We start from the raw sequence: 20,004 nt of genomic DNA on the forward strand, positions 1-20,004 counted from the left end.
GCTCGTTCCATGTACCCTTCCATGTGAAAAAGATGCCCCTGTAGGGGCACAGGGATTGGTCCAGACCATCGAACCCTCTGATTGGTAGAAGAGGTGAGGTGGTGCGCAGGTAAAGGAACCAGGCAGTCTGGTTTAGAGCTCCGAGAGAGACAGTAAGATTTATGGTTGTCTGTCGTTTAGTGCGTTGGTTTTGTCACGGTTGTTCGTCTTCCCATAAACGTCTACCTCAACGCACATCGCCTTACGACTCGCCATAGTGGTGACCCCGACGTGATCACAGATCACCAAGATGTCCCATCGGGAGGCATCGACGCCGAACGCAGTCGGCGTTCATCTGCCCCCGTTCTGGGCCCACCAACCACGCCTGTGGTTCGCCCAAGTGGAGGCACAGTTCCACCTCCAGGTAGTACAGGAGGACGAGACCAGGTTCTACCATCTATTGAGCGTCCTGCCGTCGGAGACGTCCGCACGGGTCGTGCAGTACGTCACCGACCCGCCAGAAACCAGCAAGTATGCGGGCCTCAAGTCGCTGCTGCTGAAAACCTTCGGCCGCAGCCAACAACAGCGGGCCAGCACACTCCTGCACTTACCTGAGCTAGGGGACCGACCGCTGTCGGTCCTCATGACGGAGATGATGACTCTAGCGGGAGAGCACACCAAATGCCTCATGTTCGAGGAGGCATTCCGCGAGAAGCTGCCAGAGGACGTCCGCGTAGTCCTAGCAGACGTTACTTTCGGGGACCCGATGGATTTCGCAGAAAAGGCGGACGCACTGGTCGCGGCAAAGGCGAGGCGCCCCGGATCAGTAAATCGGGTTTCCACACCGGTGAGCGACCGATCACGCGGCCAAGATGGCGCCCATCTGCCCGCCACTTTTCAAAAGACCCGCCAAGCTGCTACGTCGACAGCGGCCATTTTGAAACAGGCCCGCGACATAGAAACACACCAGCGCGGCTGGTGTTTCTTTCATAAACGGTGGGGAGCAGTGGCACGCAACTGTTGAAGCCTCTGCACATTCTCGGTCAAATGTAGAGGCAATCTCGATCGGCCAGAACCATCGCCTCTACCTTGCTGAGCAACATACAGGTACCGTTTTCCTCGTGGACACCGGGACGATCATCAGCATTGTGCCTCCATCCTGCCAGGAAGCGCGATCAGGTAAGACCGGCCCCCCACTCATTGCGGTGAACGGCAGCCCTGTCCGTACCTACGGAACACGGGACATGTCCCTGTCCTTTGGCCCCAGGACCTACAACTGGACTTTCATCATCGCAGATGTAGGCCAGGCAATCCTGGGAGCGGATTTCCTTTGGGCTTTCTCATTGATCCCTGACGTCCGCGGGAAGAGCCTGCAGCCGTCGTCCAGTAGCGTTGACCCCCCCCCCGCTCCTTCGGTTTCCGTGTCATCCAGCCCGACCGTCCAGGCCGTCACCACGACCTCCGACCCGTTTGCTGCGATACTCGCTGAATTCCCGGAGCTCCTAGTCCAGCGTTTCGACACACCTGCCGCCAAGCACGGAGTCGTACACTTCATCCCTACGGAGGGACCGCCTGTTTTCGCCCGAGCCCGACGCCTACCCCCTGATAAGCTGGCAGTCGCTCGCGAAGAGTTCCTCACTTTGGAACGGCTGGGGATCGTGCGCCCGTCGGACAGCCCGTGGGCCTCACCGTTACACATGGTCCCAAAAGCATCTGGGGGGTGGAGACCGTGTGGCGATTACCGACGTCTGAACGCCATCACCACGGCTGACCGATACCCGATCCCGCATATTCAGGATTTTTCCGCCAGCCTGGAGGGTGCCACGGTATTCTCAAAACTGGACTTAGTCCGAGGGTATCACCAGATCCCGGTTCGCCCTGCAGACATCCCAAAGACCGCCACGATCACCCCGTTCGGGCTTTTTGAGTGGCTATGGATGCCTTTCGGCCTCAAAAACGCCGCCCAGGCGTTTCAACGCCTCATGGATCATGTGGGTCGGGGTATGCCTTTTGTGTTCATCTATCTGGACGATATTCTTGTGGCAAGTCGGTCGGCTAACGAACACCTGCGCTCCATATTCCAAAGGTTGCAGGACCACGGTCTGATCCTACACCCGTCCAAATGCCAATTCGGACTATCCTCAGTCGATTTCCTGGGTCATCGGATCACACAGGCCGGTGCCGTTCCCTTGCCCGAGAAGGTGGCTGCTATCCGCTCTTTTCCCCGCTCCGACACTATCAAAGGGTTACAAGATTTTGTAGGCATGGTGAATTTTTACCACCGATTCGTCCCGGCGGCAGCTCGCATCATGCGCCCCCTTTTCCAATGCCTCGCGGGTAACCCCACCGAGCTCGTGTGGTCCCCTGCTGCCAACACGGCTTTCGCGGCGGCCATGCTGACCCTCGCGAACGCCACCATGCTCGTCCACCCGCACTCCTCTGCCCCCACCGCCCTCACCGTCGATGCCTCCGGCATGGCGGTGGGGGGGCGTCTTAGAAAAGCAGGTTAACGGCCTCTGGCACCCTTTGGCCTTTTTCAGCCGCCAGCTTACTCGCCCCGAGATAGCTGACAGTGCCTTTGATCGGGAACTCCTGGCCCTCTACCTGGCGATCCGTCATTTTCGTTATTTTTTAGAGGGTCGCTTTTTCGTGGCTTTCACTGACCACAAGCCACTGACGTTTGCTTTTTTGAAGGTTTCCGATCCGTGGTCGGCCCGCCAGCAGAGACACCTCACTTACGTTTCGGAATTTACCACTGACGTTCGGCACATTGCGGGAAAACTAAACCCTGTCCAGACCGGCGGTTTCCCCGGTTGCCGAGGTAAGTTCCGGGGTGGATTTCCAGGAGCTCGCGGAGGCTCAGCGCCTGGAAGACACCCCCTCCCTGTACCCCCACACCACCTCGGGGTTGCGGTTGGCACAGGTAGCCTGTGGTCTCACGCGTACCAAACTCTGGTGCGATGTTTCTCTGCCACGCGCCCACCCGGTAGTGCCCACTTCCATGCGGCGCCAGGTTTTTGATACCATTCACGGCCTGGCACATCCGTCCATCCGGGCCACTTCGGCTCTGGTTGCGGCTCACTTTGTCTGGCACGGGCTGCGGAGGCAGGTGGCCGCCTGGTCCCGCTCCTGCATTCCGTGCCAAACCTCCAAGGTACACCGGCACACTCGGCCCCCCGTCCAGCAGTTCACGGTCCCCGCAGTCCGATTCCTCCACATCCATGTGGATCTCGTCGGCCCGTTACCCCACTCCAGGGGCTACACCCACCTCCTCACGGTAGTCGAGCGGTTCACCCGGTGGCCAGAGGCGCTCCCGTTGTCCGACATCTCAGCAGCCTCCTGCGCTCGGGCTCTGGCACTAAATTGGGTTGACGGTTTCGGCGTCCCGGACGTCATCACTACCGACCGGGACGCCCAATTCACCTCATCCCTGTGGGTGGCTCTGACTCAGCTGTGCGGGTCCCGATTACAACAAACCACCGCCTATCACCCCCAGGCCAACGGGATGGTGGAGCGGTTCCACAGGCAGCTTAAAGCGTCCGTCACTGCCCGCCTGTCCGGCCCCGACTGGGCCGACCAGCACCCATGGGTTCTCCTGGGTATCCGCACGGCTCCGAAGCACGATCTCGGAGCTTCCTCGGCAGACCTGGTCTATGGCTCACCCCTGCGGGTACCAGGCGACGTTCTCCACCAATGTTCCACCCCCCCTCCCTCCATGCCAGCACTCTTAGCTGCACTCCGAGCGCGAGTGGGGTCCCTGGCCCCGGTCCCTGCTTCTCGTCATGGGGATCCCCCTTCACATGTCCCGCCGGCCTTGGACGACTGCGAGTTTGTGTTCCGACGCATCGATGCCCACCGTCCCCCGTTCCGGCCAGTTTACCAGGGTCCATTCAGGGTAGTGAAGAAAGGCACAGTCACCTTCACGTTAGAAGTGGGCACACGACAGGAGGTCGTCTCGGTGTCCCGCCTCAAGCCTGCCTATTTGGACCCAGACCAGCCCGTCACAGCGGCTCAACCTCCTCGCCGGGGCCGACCTCCGGCCGCGGCTCCCGTACAGCAGTTTGCCCCCCCCGCTGCCCCCATTCGGGACTCCTCTTCCCCCGGTCGCCTTGCCACTGCCGCCTCCGGCTCCATCAGTTTCCCCTCCTCCCGCGGTGCCGGCTTCCCCGTCCCCACCCCCGGTGGGGTCTCCTTCTCCTCTCCGCACCCGCTCCGGTCGGGTGGTCCGGGCACCTGCCCGGTACCGCGCCGAGGGTTTTGGGGGGGGTCATGTAGGGGCACAGGGATTGGTCCAGACCATCGAACCCTCTGATTGGTAGAAGAGGTGAGGTGGTGCGCAGGTAAAGGTACAGAGCAGTCTGGTTTAGAACTCAGAGAGAGACAGTAAGATTTATGGTTGTCTGTCGTTTAGTGCGTTGGTTTTGTCACGGTTGTTAGTCTTCCAATAAACGTCTACCTCAACGCACATCGCCTTACGATTCGCCATACCCCTCACCATTGTGCTGCCCTTTGTTTTGATTTTTAGTTAGGTTCCCATCTCCCTTACTTTGAAAAGGAAGGCAGTGAAAGTGTGCACATTTTATCCAGGCTAGAGGGATCAAGAACTAGAGGACATAGGTTTAAGGTGAGATGGAAAAGATTTAATAGTAACTTGAGGGGCGTCTTTTTCACACAGAGGGTGGAGGGTACATGGAACGAGCTGCCAGAGGAGGTAGTTGAAGCAGGTTCTCTTACGATATTTCAAAGACATTTGGACAGATACATGGGCAGGAAAAGTTTAGAGGGAAATAAGTGTAACAAAAATTGCAGATGCTGGTTTATACCAAAGATAGACACAAAATTCAGGAGTAACTCAGCGGGTCAGGCAGCATCTGCAGAGAAAATGGATAGGTGATGTTTCGGGTTGGGGGCAAATGGATAGTTGTCGATTCCGGTCACGTATGCATTTTCACCAGAGATGCTGCCCGACCTGCTGATACTTTAGCATTTTGTGTCTATCTAAGATTTAGAGGGTGTGAGCGAAACACGGGCAAGTGGGACTAGTGTAGATGGGAGAGTTCAGTCGGCATGGGCAAGTTGGGCTGAAGAACCTATTCCCGTGCTGTGTGACTGTGACTCTATGAATCTATTTAATAAAATTTGCTTCCCTCAGGAATGGTCTGGTTTGTTTGGCTTTTATATCAGCAGCAGGTAGAACAGGCAGGAGCCTCGTTAACAAAAACAATATTTTGGGATGTGGCATATTGGTCGGGAATCCCTGGGCTATTTTCCATTTGCGGATGCATCCAATAATACAGTCTCAAACTACCTCACCTGCATCTCTTCAAAGGCTCAGTGGAAAAAGGTCCAAATTGCTTGTGGTCCCCAGTATTTGGGAAACCATGAGGAAATGCCGAGTAGTGGCCTGTGACGTCTTCCATTGAAAGTATAAAGTTTAGCTTGGATCTCTGGAGGTGCGGCCTGATTTTCAAACACTCCAACTCATTGGCCACGGGCCGTTGGCCAATTCAAGGAAGACTTGACAATGAATGTCAATAATTCTTTGGCTTAGTTTAGTTTAGTTTAGACACAGCATGAAAACAGGGCCTTTGGCACACCGAATCCGCACCGACCAGCAATCCACGAACACTAACACTATCCTACACACTCTAGGGACAGTTTACATCTTTACCGATCCAATTGACCCCAAACCTGTACGTCTTTGGTAAATACTGAGTGAATATTTCAATTCCTTTACTGGGAGCCTCAGCCCTGAATTCACTCAGAGTTTTGCCCCTACACTGCCATATTTTGAGTTTAGTTTAGTTTAGTTTGTTATTGTCGCATGTACCAAGGTACAGTGAAAAGCTTTTTTGTTGCACGCTGTCCTGTCAGTGAAAAGGCTATACATCATTACAATCAAGCCGTCCACAGTGTACGGATACAGGGTAAAGGGAATAATTTGTGTCTTTTTGTGTAAACCAGCATCTGCAGTTCTGTGTCTTCAATGGGCAAAGTATTATCCACTTATTCCGTGAGCACCGATACCCATTCTAGTGTCATAGAGTCATACAGCGTGGAAACATGCTCTTTGGCCCAACTTGCCCACGCCATCCAATATGCCCGATCTACATTAATCCCACCTGCCTGCGTTTGGCCCATACCCCTCTAAACCTATCCCATCCTTGTACCTGCCCCAATGTTTCTTTAACATTGTGATCGTATCTGCCTCAACTACCTCCTCCTTGTTCCATACACCTACTGCCTTTTGTGTAATAATGTTGTCCCTCAGGTTCCTATTAACTCTTTCCCTCCTCACGTTCTTAATTCCCCTACTATGGGTAAAAGACTGCATATTTACCCTATCTACTCCTCTCGTGATCTCATACACCTCTATAAGATCATCTTTCATCCTCCTGCGCTCCAAGGAATAAAGTTCTAACCTGCTCTCCCTCTCCTTATAGGGATCCTGGCACCATCCTCATAAATCTTCTCTGCACCCTTCCAACTTAACATGTTGTTAATCTTTCATATAACAGAGTGACCAAAAGTGAACATAATACTCTAAATACGACCTCACCAATGTCTTGTACAACTGTAACACGACCTCCCAACCTTTCTACTCAATACTCTGATGAAGGCCAATATGCTGAAAGCCTTCTTGACCACCCTATCTACCTTAGACTTTAGACTTTCGAGATACAGTGTGGAAACAGGCCCTTTGGCCCACAGAGTCCATGCTGGATAGCAATCATAAACCCGGTTCGCTTGCAGTATCCTACACACTAGGGACAATTTACAATTTTACTGAAGCCAATTAATCTACAAAACTGTATGTCTTGGGCGTACGGGAGAAATTCCAGAGGACCTGTATAAAACCCACTTGGCCACAGGGAGAACGTATAGACAGCATCCCTATAGACAGCATCCGTTGTCAGGGTCAAATCCGGGTCTCTAGCGCTGTGAGGCAGCAGCTCTACTGCTGTGCTGCCCTGTGATGCCACTTTCAAGAAACTGTATCTGTTTTTGTTTCAGCCTGGGGTCTTAGTGAATCGAACTGCAGACTCTCTGGTTACATGGGCCTGGATAATGTGGCGACCAGTCAAGGAGATGCATTGAAGGTCAGCTTCGAAGAACTGCCTGACACACAGGTAATAATGACAGCAGAGTAGCCTCTGTTTGCTCTAGCTTAGTGGATGCTGGTGTTGCCATAGGATCAGGTCCTCACAGCATGGCAGGTAGAGTTGCTGCCGCAGAGTGCCAGAGACCCAGGTTCAATCCTGACCTCAGGCACTCTCTCCTTGGAAGCTGTACGTTGTCCCTATGACAGCGTGAGTGTGAGTTTCTGGGTGCTCTGATTTCCTCCCACATCCCAAAGACGTGAGGGTTTGTAGGATGATTGGCCTCAGTAAAATCACCTCTAGTGTGTGTCGGGAGTGGATGTGAAAGTGGGATAACATAGAACTGGTATGAACAGGTGATCGATGGTTGGTGTGGACCCGGTGGGCCGAATGGCCTGTTTCCATGCTGTATCTTTAAACCAAAATAATGAAGGAGTTCCACGTGGTGTTTAGAGAGACGTGTGGGTTTGTAGGTTAGTTGGCCTCAGCAAAAGCACCTCTAGTGTGTGTAGGGAGTGGATGAGAAAATAGGGCAATATAGAACCTATGGAATGGGTGGTCAATAGTCAGTGTGAACTAGGTGGGCCGAAGGGCCTGCTTCCATGCTGTACCTCTAAAACTCAACAAAAGCATCAGGGAGGAATTCTGCCCTGATGAGCTCTGGACTTCAGACTCACCAATGTGGTTGTCTCTTAAATGCCTGATCAGTTCAAGGGCAATGGTGGGTGGACCATGAAAACAAACGGGGTCATGAGGACGGGGCTCGTGATGATTCACTCATCTACTCTCTGTCCTTGCAGAGGTTCGGCTGCGCCAAATCATTGTACGTCTCCGACGCTGACAAACGCAAACACTTTCGCATCGTTTTACGTCTCTTCCTCGGCAACGGGCAAGAGGTCGGCACCTTCTACAGCAAACTCATCAAGGTCATTTCAAAACCTTCCCAGAAAAAGCAGTCCATTAAGAATGCCGAGTGTAAGTATTACTTGCGAAGTGGGCCACATTTAGATTAATTTAGTTTCGTTTCGTTTATTGTCACATGTATCAAGGTACAGAGAAAATCTTTTTTGTAATGTGCAATCCAGTCAGCAGAAAGACTATACATGATTACAATTGAGCTGTAAAAGAGCTTGGTTGTAATGAATGATTGTAGATTCACTTCTGTGACCCCCACTCAAAGAGCCGCCTGGCTTCTAAACCTTTCCTGTTTCCTAAAGAGCAATGTGTCGATGATCAGATCATCTCTTTCCGTGGTATTAATCAAAGGAAAAACAATAACGCAAGACAGTGGGGTGACTTTACTTCCTTCCTCATCCATGCCCCACATACTAGGGGCAGTTTTGCAGAGGGCTAGTTTAGTTTAGTTTAATTTATTGTCACGTGCAACGGGATACAGTGAAAAGCATTTTGTTGCGTGATATCCAGTCAGTGGAAAGACTGTACATGACTACAATCAAGCTGTCCACAGTGTACAGTTATAGGAGAAAGGAAATAACGTTTAGTGCAGATAGTCTAGGGTCTCCAATGAGGTAGATGGTAGGTCAGAACTGCTCTCTAGTTGGAATAAGATGGTTCAGTTGCCTGAACAGCTGAAAAGAAACTGTCCCTGAATCTGGAGGTGTGGGTTTCTGTACCTCTTGCCAGAAGGGAGAAGAGGGAGTTTCTAGGGTGAGACTTGTCCTTGTTTGTGTGATGGTCTGGTCTGGTCTGCACCCACAATTCTCTGCAATCTCTTGCGGTCTTGGTTGGATTTGTTCCCAAACCATGCTGTGATGCTTCCTGATAAAATGATTTCTACGGTGCATCTGTGGAAGTTGGTGAGGGTTGTTGGGGGCATGCCAAACCTCCTAAGCCTTCAAAAGAAGCAGAGATGTGGTGTGCTTTCCTGGCCAGAGCTTCGATATGGTTGAGCTGTTGCTGAGTTGAACGAGCTCTTGTTTTTTTTCATTTTGTGCGCAGTGTGTATTTCTTCAGACTCCAAGGTGGCCCTGTTTAATCGGCTGCGATCACAGACAGTCAGTACACGGTACCTCTGCGTGGATGGAGGGCAGTTTATTGCCAGTGCCCGGCAATGGGGGGCTTTCACACTGCACCTGGGTAAGTGTTTCCGTTTAGTTTAGTTTGAAGATACAGCGCAGAAACAAGCCCTTCAGCCCACCGAGTCCACACCGAACAGCGATCCCCGCACACTAACACTACCCTACACTCACTCGGGACAATGTACAATTTTACCGAAGCCAATTAACTTACAAACCTGCACGTCTTTGGAGTGTGGGAGGAAACCGGCGCACCTGGAGAAAACCCACAAGGTCGCAGGGAGAAGGTACAAACTCCGTACAGAGAGCACCCGTGGTCAGGATCAAACCCGGGTCTCTGGCGCTGTAAGGCAGCAGCTCTACCGCTGCGCCACTGTGCTGTTCTGAAGCTGACAGCTAAAATTAGTTTAGTTAAGAAATACAGCGTGGAAACAGGTCCTTCGGCCCACCGAGTCCTTGCCGACTATCGATCATCCATTCACACTAGTTCGATGCTATACCCATTTCTCATCTACTCCCTACACACTCGGGACAATTTAAAGAGGGACAATTAACCTACAAAGCCGCACGTCTTTGGGATGTGGGAGGAAAGTGGTGGAAGCTGTTCCTGGGTCTGGTGGTTCACGTTTTCAAGGTTTTTGTACCTTTTGTACATACGGGAGTGGGGAGAAGAAGGAATGTCTGGGGTGGGACGAGTCTTTCATTATGTTGGCTGCTTTCCCGAGGCATTGTGAAGTGTAGCTGGAGTCAATGGGAGTCTGGATCTGTAAAGTTTACAGTCTAAAAGTAAAGTCGCACTGTTATCAGTTGTAGCATTTCTAATTTCGTCGTACCTTGTGTACAATGACAATAAAGGCATATTATTATATTATTATTATTAAAGGGTGATCGATAGTTGACGTGGCTTGGTAAGACCTGTTTCTATGCATGATTAAACTATATTAAAACTAAACTTAAGCTAAACTCCTCTCTCTGTTCTCCACCCTAATCTAAAGCCACTTGTTTCCCCTACAGACAATGACTCCAGCCGTAAGGGTGAATTTTATCCACGCGATGGGTATATCCGATATGGATCAGCCGTCAAATTAATCTGCACCTCTTCTGGAGTCTCCCTGCCCAGCATGGTACGAGTGTCTTCTTGCTGGTCATTGCAGACAAGTCCCAATCTTACATTAGTTTAGAGATACAATATGGAAACAGACCCTTCGGCCCATCGGGGTCGCACTGACCGTCCATCACCTGTTCGCACTAGTTCTATTTTATCCCATTATCTCATCCACTCCCTACACACTAGCAACTTATAGAGGGCAAATTAACCTGCAAACCCGCACGTCTTTAGGATGTGGGAGGAAACCGGAGCACCCAGAGGAAACCCACACGGTCACAAGGAGGACCTGCAAACTCCACACGGACAGCACCAGGGATCAGGATTGCCCCCGCGTCTCAGGTGCTGTGAGGCAGTGGCTCTACAGTTACGCCATTGCACCGCTTCTGAGTATTATTTTCTCACCCACTTTGAGTCGAAGATATCCTCGAAAATGAGAGTTCTAATGTGTAGAAATAATGCTTTGAAGATTGTTGAAGAGGTACAAAAACGCCACGTCAAAGAAAGCCTGCCTTGAAGTGTGTTTAATAAGCAGGTTTGTTAAAGTATAGTGATGGATGTGGCTCAGTGGCCTTAACCCTTGCCTCCTGCCCAAAACAGAAGAGTACAGGTTTGAGACTCTCTCTGGACCATAAGCCCAAAGACATTGGAGCAGAATTAGGCCATTCAGCCCATCGAGTCTATTCTGCCATTCAATCATGCCTGATCTATTTTTCCCTCTCAACCCCATTGTCCTGCCATCTCCTCATAATTAGTGACACCCTTACTAATCAAGAATCTGTCAATCACGGCTTTAAAAATCCCAATGACGGCCTCCACAGCCATCGGTGGCAAAGAATTCCACAGATTCACCATCCCCATGGCTAAAGAAATTCCTCCTCATCTCCATTCGAAAGGTTCATCTTTGTATTCTGAGGCAGTGCCCTCTGCTTCTAGACTCTCCCACTACTGGAAACATCCTTTCCACATTCACTCTATCTGGACCTTTCATAGGTTTCAATGAGATCCCCCCCCGGCTCTAGACTGGGTGGTGTTGCAGGATTACACACCAGTCAGAGAAGCCACCATTACAATGAGACATTAATCCAAGGCCCTTGCTACTCACCACCTAGATGTACAAGAAACCTCTCGAACGGTTTCCACATCAAGGACACCAACGGCATGTACCTGTGTCTCTCCAACGAGAAGATCATACAGTTCCAGATAGATATTGACCGTGAGCTGCCTTTCTTGAAGGAAGGTAGTAAAGTCATCCCCAGTGTCTGTGGTTGATGTTTATCCCTTGATTAACATCACTGAAAGAGATTATCTGATCATTGGCATATTGCTCTTTAGGAAATAGGAAAGGTTTAGAGGGATATGGGCCAAACGCAGACAGGTGGGACTAGTGTAATCATGTATAGTCTTTCAACTGACTGGATAGCACGCAACAAGAAAGCTTTTCACTGTAAGACAGTACACATGACAATAAACTAAACTAAACTAAATAAAAGTAGGGCCGAAGGAGCTGTTCCCATGCTGCATGATGCAAGTATGGACTCTATGAGACCATACTTTGTGCAAAGTTGGGTGCTGCAGATTTTTGAAGTGAGCACATTTGGGAAAGAAAAGCAATAAAGTATATTGTTTCTCCCTGTGGTAATTGTGTGGACAGATCATTCGGAAGGTGTGCAAGCAGTATGCAGTGTTGGATGTAGACGAGCCTGTTTCTCAACTCCACAAGTGCGCCTTCCACATCAAGGACACCAACGGCATGTACCTGTGTCTCTCCAACGAGAAGATCATACAGTTCCAGGTAGATATTGACCATGAGCTGCCTTTCCATTCCCGGGCCTTTGCCCCGGGGCCGGTCCAACTGTAAAAAAAAGTTTTTATTTATTAAATATTATCTGTGAGTATTGAGTTTACAGTCTTGTTACGCTGCAGCGAGTAAGACTGTCATTGGCTCATCACCGGTACATCTGACAGTGAAACACTCTTGACTTGGGCTCTCGAAGTGAGAGTGAGGCCAGGGTGGTGTGGGTCAGTGATGAGAGTGAGGCTAGGGTGGTGTGGGTCAGTGATGAGAGTGAGGCCAGGGTGGTGTGGGTCAGTGCTGAGTGAGGCCAGGGTGGTGTGGGTCAGTGATGAGAGTGAGGCCAGGGTGGTGTGGGTCAGTGATGAGAGTGAGGCCAGGGTGGTGTGGGTCAGTGATGAGAGTGAGGCCAGGGTGGTGTGGGTCAGTGATGAGTGAGGCCAGGGTGGTGTGGGACAGTGATGAGTGAGACCAGGGTGGTGTGGGTCAGTGATGAGTGAGGCCAGGGTGGTGTGGGTCAGTGATGAGTGAGACCAGGGTGGTGTGGGTCAGTGATGAGTGAGGCCAGGGTGGTGTGGGTCAGTGATGAGTGAGACCAGGGTGGTGTGGGACAGTGATGAGAGTGAGGCCAGGGTGGTGTGGGTCAGTGATGCTGACAGCCCTTTTTGAATAACTGACCTTGTTGTTGTGTTGTGACATTACCAGGCCATGCCTTGCAGCAATGAAGCCAACAAGGAGGTGCTGAGTGACGGTGCCTGCTGGACCATTATTGGGACCGAGGTGGTAGAGTACACATTCAGTGAGAGTCTGGCTCAGCCCCACTCTCCCGTCACCCCTGTTCCTGTCATCTGCAACCTTGAGGTGAGATCTAAGTCCACAATGAGTCGCCACCTTCCTGACACCCAATCTAGTCTAAATATGAAACTTTGTTGGCGCCAGAAACGTGCCGATACTTAGTCTCGGTGAAGTCTACGATTACGCTCCAGTTGTTGCACTTTTGTGCTTATCTATAGTACACTTTTACTGGATTGTACTGGTCCACCACTGATTTTATCGGCAACTGGTGGTCTGACACCTCCTTTAACCCGGACAAAATCACGAGAGTGTTCTTGAAATGTCCCCTGGAAGTCCACCCAAAAATGTGGCGCCTGGACCGGGTGAGGTGGCCAATCTCAACCTCATTGGGCCTTCCGTGGTGGATTGAACTCGCGGGCAGGTTTCTGGAACTACGGCAGGTCCGTTCTCCGTTCCCATAGCTGGCTTACACGGCTGACTTTGCGGGCTGGTATCTCAGCACCCTCCCCCCACCCTGCCTCACCTCCCCTCCCCCCCCCCCCAAGGCTTTGACCTCCATTTGTCTTGCAAAACGGATAATATGACTAGGCTCTGGCACTAAGGGTGCTGGAAAGTTGGTGGTGGACCTGTATGCAAAACAAAGAATTTCCCTGTACCGAGGAACATAGGTACATGTGACAATAAAGCATCATCACCCTCGTCAGATCTTTGCAGCACCTCTGAAAATGTGACATTCACAGACCTCTCTGGCCACACAAGTGTTGCTGAACAATTGATGTTGTTTACAAAACGAAGGACAAACCAAGTAACTTAAGATTATTCAGCTTAGCTTGGGTGTCTTATGTTTACCTGCCAGGCTTGGTGGTGCCTCTCCTCTCGTCCTGGTTCAATTTCCACCCACTCTACCCTCCCGCACCTACCCTCAATCAATCAGAAGAAGAATCCCGACCTGAAACGTCACCTATCCATGTTCTCCAGAGATGCTGCCTGACCCGCTGAGTTACTCCAACGCTTTATGTCCTTTTGTGTAAACCAGCATCTGCAGTTCCTTGAGTCTACATCTTGCCTTAGGTTTAGGTTTGCTCCGGATTCCTCACACATTCCAAAGACATGTGAGTTTGTAGGTTAATTAGCCTTCTGTAAATTGCCCCTAGTGTGTGGGGAGTGAATGCGAAAATGGGATAACATAGAATTAGTGTGAACGGGCCGATGGTCGGAATGAACTCAGGGGCTGAAGGGCCTGTTTCCATGTTGTATCTCCAAACTAAACACAAGTACAAGAGTGCAACCGTTACTATTCAAGAACCTGCCAACCCCAACTTTAAAACCACCCAGTGACTTGGCCTCCACAGCCATCTGCGGCAACGAATTCCACAGATTCACTACCCTCCGACTAAAGAAATTCCTCCTAATCTTTCTAAAGATATGTCCATTAGAGTGGCGATCTCCTTTGCAAGCTATTCTGTGAATATTCCTTGCCCAGGACCGGAAAGATCTGCCTGACTGGTTTCTGGTTTCATCTAAATGAATCGCTTGACACACATCCTCAAAACCCAGCGGTGGAAGAGAGAGGGTTTGACTTGGGGGCCGAGTCATTAATTAGATACTGCTTGGTGTTGGGTTTGGTCTCATCAGCTCTGTTCCGGTAGCTGTGACGCGCCACAATTTGCTCTTGTTTCCCAAGCTGAACGGAGGAGGTGACGTGGCGACGTTAGAAGTACAAGGAGAAAGCTTCACTCCCAACCTGAAGGTGTGGTTCGGCAATGTGGAGGCAGAAACAATGTACAGGTAAGGCAGATGTTACAACCAGCTGTTCTCGTCGGAACAAAGAACAGCAGATGCTGGTTTACAAAAAGGGACACAAAGTGCTGGAGTAACTCAGCAGATTAGGCAGCAACTGTGGAGAACATGGATAGGCGACGTTTCAGTCTGAAGAAGGGCCCACACCAGAAACATCACTATCTATGTTCTTCAGAGAAGTTGCCTGACCCGCTGAGTTACTCCAGCATTTTGTGTCGCACCTGTTCCTGTGCGGCACTCTATATTCTATGTGCAATATATCTAGACAGAACACAGAACAGTACACCACAAGAACAGGCCATTAAGCCCACTATGACTGTGCTGAACTTGATGTCAATTCTTATCTGCATGCACTTCATTCATTTCCCTCCATTCCTTGCAAAGTATGTGCCCATCCAAAAGTCTCTTAAATACCACTAACAAATCTTCCTCAACCACTAACCCCGGCAGATAGTTCCAGCCACTCACAAAAGAATGGTGCATATGTCGGCACAGACATTGTGAGCCGAAGGGCCTGTTCCTGTGCTATTCTGTTCTATGTTCTTGGGATACAGACCATGCGCAGGTCTTTAAACTTTAGACTTTAGAGATACAACATGGAAACAGGCCCTTTGGCCCACTGAGTCTGCGCCAACCAATGATCCCTGTACATTAACATTATCATAAAACACTAGGGACAATTTACTGAAGCCATTTAGCCTATAAGCCTGTACATATTTGGAGTGTGGGAGGAAACCAGAGCACCCATAGAAAATCTACGCAGTCACAGGGAGAATGTGCAAACTCCACACAGACAGAATGTTGATGTTACAGCACCCGTAGCCAGGATTGAGCCCGGGTGTCTGGCACAGTAAGGTAACAACTTTACTTTTGTGTCACTGTGCAGCCCTTGCACATTCTCCCTGTGACCGTGTAGATTTTCTATGGGTGCTCTGGCTTCCTCCCACACTCCAAAGATGTACAGGCTTATAGGCTAAATTGCTTCAGTTAATTTAAATTGGCACCATGGTCGGCACGGATCTGACGGGCCGAAGGGCCTGATGCCATGCTGGGATGACGAAAATGAAAGGTATTGAAGCAACTGAGGCAGTGTGACGGGCGGGGATGGAAGTGGGCATGGAATTTGGACATAAAGGGTGGCACAGTCAGTGGCATGGCTGGTAGAGATGCTGCCTCACAGCGCCAGAGACCTGGGTTCGATCCTGACCTCTGGTGCTGTGCCTGTGTAATGAACACGTTCTGCCTGTGATCACGTGGGTGTGGGTTTCCTCTGAGTGCTCCATCTAATAGGGGCAGCATGGTGGCGCAGCGGTAGAGTTGCTGCCTTACAGCACCAGCGACCCGGGTTCGATCCTGCCTACGGATGCTGTCTGTATGGAGTTCGCACATTCTCCCTGTGACCATGTGGGTTTTCCCCGGGTGCTCTGGTTTCCTCCCACACTCCAAAAACATGCAAGTTTGTAGGTTAATTGGCTTTGGTAAAAATTGTAAATTGCCCCTAGTGTGTACAATAGTGTTCGTGTACGGGGATCGCTGGTTGGCGCGGACTCGGTGGGCCAAAGGGCCAGTTTCTGCGATGTATCTCTAAACTAAACTAAACTGCCCAACGCCTTCTCTCGACAGGGACCCCAAGTCGCTGCTGTGCGTGGTGCCTGATATCAGCTCGTACAGCACAGAGTGGCGCTGGTTTCGCCAGCCCGTCACCGCCCCCCTGTTTCTGATAAGGAGCGATGGCGCCATCTTCTCCAGCACCTTCTCCTTCACCTACACCCCCGAGCAGAGTTGCTTCACCATCCCGAGGGTGGCCCAGGAGGACCCCGAGGACTCAGACAACTTCTTGAACAACATCCACCAGGAGTTCACTCGCACTAACTTCCATCTCTTCATGCAGAGCTGATGGGGTAGGGAGGCACCGTGCTCTGCCCCTGGGCCATGTCTCTAGGACTTGCCATCACCCTGAGGTCAATGTCCTGTATTGGTTTACGCTCAGTCCACCAACTACCCACCTTTACTCCCCCTTATTTACGGAATCGTTTCCCCGTGCTTGCAATCAGCTAACATTAATGGTAAACACAAAAAGCTGGAGTAACTCAGCGGGTCAGGCAGCATCTCCAGAGAAAGGAAATGGGTAACGTTTCGAGTCAAGACCCTTCTTCAGATGACTCGACCCAAAACGTCACCTAATCCTTTTCTCCAGAGATGCTGCCTGACCCGTTGAATTACTCCATCTTTTTGCGTGTATCTTCGGTTTAAACCAGCATCTGCAGTTCCTTCCTAAACATTTATGGTAAATCCTACCTGGAGAAAAATAAAGAATAATTGTTTCAGTGCCATCCTTTTTTATTGTGGAATGTGTGTAATGACTGACATTTATACGTAGAAACAACGAGCGGTGATTAGTTTACTTTAGAAGGATGAGGGGGGATCTTATTGAAACATATAAGATAATTAAGGGATTGGACACATTAGAGGCAGGAAACATGTTCCCAATGTTGGGGGAGTCCAGAACAAGGGGCCACAGTTTAAGAATAAGGGGTAGGCCATTTAGAACGGAGATGAGGAAGAACTTTTTCAGTCAGAGAGTGGTGAAGGTGTGGAATTCTCTGCCTCAGAAGGCAGTGGAGGCCAGTTCGTTGGATGCTTTCAAGAGAGAGCTGGATAGAGCTCTTAAGGATAGCGGAGTGAGGGGGTATGTATGGGGAGAAGGCAGGAACGGGGTACTGATTGAGAGTGATCAGCCATGATCGCATTGAATGGCGGTGCTGGCTCGAAGGGCTGAATGGCCTACTCCTGCACCTATTGTCTATTGTCTATTGTCTATTGAGATATAGCGCGGAAACAGGCCCATTCAGCCTACTGAGGCCGCGCCGACCAGCGATCACCCCGTACACTCGCACTATCCCACACACCAGCGACAATCTCCATTTTTTACCAAAGCCAATTCATTTTTAGAATGTACGTCTTTGGAGTGTGGGAGGACACTGGAGCACCCATGGATAACCCACATGGTTACAGGGAGTAAGAACAAACTCCGTACAGACAGCACCGTAGTCAGGATCGAAACCAGGTCTCTGGCGCTGTAAGGCAGCAACTCTACCACTGTACCACCTTGCCGCCCTTACAGGTGCTGGTAACTTTTTTACACAAAGGGCGGTAGGTATATGGAACGAGCTGACAGAGGAGGTAGTTGAGGCAGGGTTCTATCGCAACATTTAAGAAACATTTAGACAGGTACATGGATAGGACAGATTTAGAGGAATATGGGCCAAACACAGGCATCTAGGACTAGTGTAGATTGGGCATGTTGGTCGGTGTGGGCAAGATGAGCCAAGGACCTGTTTCCATGCCGTATGACTCTATGACTCCAAACAACAAAAGGACACAGAATGCTGGAGTAACTCAGCAGGTCAGGCAGAGTCTCTTGAGATAGCACCCTAAGTAAGGAACTTTTCCACGCTGTATGTGTAAACTCGCGACTATATACTGTACTAGGAAGTATGGAAGAGAATACAATTATGACTTTCAAAAGAAATTTGGACAGATATATGGACAGGAATCTCCTAATTCAGATCATCGATGGATGCAGATTTATTTTTAAAATATACCTCAGAAAGCTGGAAATCAATGTATTCAAGGCTTCAACCTTCTCCATGGATGGAGCGACACAATACAATACAATACAATACATCTTTATTGTCATTGTACGGGGGTACAACGAGATTGAGAATGCGCCTCCCATACGATGCAATAAATTAATTAGCTAGTCAGTATTAATTTAAACAACCCAATGAAACAAATTAGAACAGTTTTAAACAGAATAAAGTGCAAGTGATACTTAAATGATATTACTGTTCAAAAGGAGATATGCGGGGCAGGTTTCTTACACAGAGGGTGGTGGGTGCCTGGAAAACACTGCCAGAGGTGGTGGTGGAGGGAGATACCATAGTTGCTTTTAAGAGGCTTTTAGATGGGCGCATGTCTATGCAGAGCAATGGAGCGGTGTGGATCACGTGCAGAGGGGATTAGTTTGCTAATGTGGACATTGTGGGGCCGAAGGGCCTGTTCCTGTATATTCTGTTCTATAAGACATTGGAGTAGAATTAGGCCATTCAGCCCATCAAGTCTGCACTGCCATTCAATCATGCCAGATCTCCAACCCCATTCTTCTGTCTTCTCCCCATAATCTTTGACGTTTTTACTAATCAAGAACCTATCAATCCCTGCTTTAAAAATACCCAAGGTCTTTGCCTCCACAGTCGTCTGTGGCAAAGAAATTTCACAGAATTGACCCCTCTGGCTAAAGAAACCCCTCCGCATCTCCAGTCTGAATTGTCCTTTTATTCTGTCCTTTTATTCTGAGGCTTTGCCCTCTGATCCTAATCTCTCCAATTATTAGAAATATCTTTTACACTTGCAGGAAACCACATAGTCCAGCAAGGAACAAATCGCAGTTTAGTTTTTAATTTAGTTTAGAGTGTGGAAACAGGCCCTTCGGCCCATCGAGTCTGCGCTGACCAGTGATCACCCCGTACACTAACACTATCCTACACACTTGGGATAATTTACAATTTTTCCCAAAGCCAATTAACCTACAAATCTATAGGTCTTTGGAGTGTGGGAAGAAACCGGAGCACCCGGAGAAAACCCATGAGGTCACAGGGAGAAAGTACAAACTCCGTACAGACAGCACCCGTAGTCAGGGTCGAAATCGGGTCTCTGGCGCGGTAAGGCAGCAACTCTATTGCAGTGCCACCGTGCAGCCTATATGCTGCGGCTCATTTCTCTACGATGTAACTCAGAGTGCTCCTGAAAGCCTACCGCAGTCACGATTCCCTTCGGAATTATGGCATTTGACATCAATTATCGCCCTTTGAGTCAATAATGCAGGCTTGCAGCCACCGACCATTGAGTGCAGAGGATCATAGCGCATCCCTCACTTCATTCAGGCAAGGCATCCACAATGTTATTTTATTTGGTTGGGAAATGTTCAGTTTAAATATTTTGTCCAAATTCTTCAAAACAGTTTTTTCCCTGATGGCATCTAAACCTGAATTTCTTCACGCTGCCTGTGACCATGTGCCAACACATCACCCACCAGGGAGGCACAGTGCTGCAGCGGGCAGAGCCACTACCGCTCAGCGCTGGAGACCCAGGATCAATCCTGACCTCGGCTGCTGTCTGTGAGCGTGGAGTTTGCATGTTCTCCCTGTGACTGCGTGGGTTTCCTCCAAGAAGACTTGCGAGTTTGTAGGTTGATTGGCTTCTGTAAATTGTCCCTGGTATGTGGGATAGAACTAGTGTACGGGATGATTGTTAGTCGGCACAGACTCAGTGGGCCCAAGGACCCATTTCCATGCCATATCTCTAAAACTAAAAACCCGGGTTCAATCCTGA

At 50.0% G+C, this 20,004-nt stretch overlaps 1 protein-coding gene across 1 annotated transcript in view; it reads left to right on the forward strand.

Annotated features, from left to right (window-relative positions):
• rbpjl (recombination signal binding protein for immunoglobulin kappa J region-like) overlaps positions 1 to 16,690 on the forward strand; it is a 35,258-nt gene extending 18,568 nt beyond the window's left edge. Inside the window, exons 5-12 of the mRNA XM_078419302.1 lie at positions 6,994 to 7,109; positions 7,880 to 8,054; positions 9,039 to 9,176; positions 10,130 to 10,239; positions 11,875 to 12,015; positions 12,721 to 12,876; positions 14,495 to 14,598; positions 16,234 to 16,690. Coding sequence (XP_078275428.1) covers positions 6,994 to 7,109; positions 7,880 to 8,054; positions 9,039 to 9,176; positions 10,130 to 10,239; positions 11,875 to 12,015; positions 12,721 to 12,876; positions 14,495 to 14,598; positions 16,234 to 16,507 — 1,214 coding nt within the window. The 3' untranslated portion in view covers positions 16,508 to 16,690. The remainder of the gene's footprint in view (positions 1 to 6,993; positions 7,110 to 7,879; positions 8,055 to 9,038; positions 9,177 to 10,129; positions 10,240 to 11,874; positions 12,016 to 12,720; positions 12,877 to 14,494; positions 14,599 to 16,233) is intronic.
• The last annotated feature ends 3,314 nt before the right edge of the window (positions 16,691 to 20,004 follow it).

The sequence above is a fragment of the Rhinoraja longicauda genome, chromosome 22, assembly GCF_053455715.1.
Source record: "Rhinoraja longicauda isolate Sanriku21f chromosome 22, sRhiLon1.1, whole genome shotgun sequence".
NCBI lineage: Eukaryota > Metazoa > Chordata > Chondrichthyes > Rajiformes > Arhynchobatidae > Rhinoraja > Rhinoraja longicauda.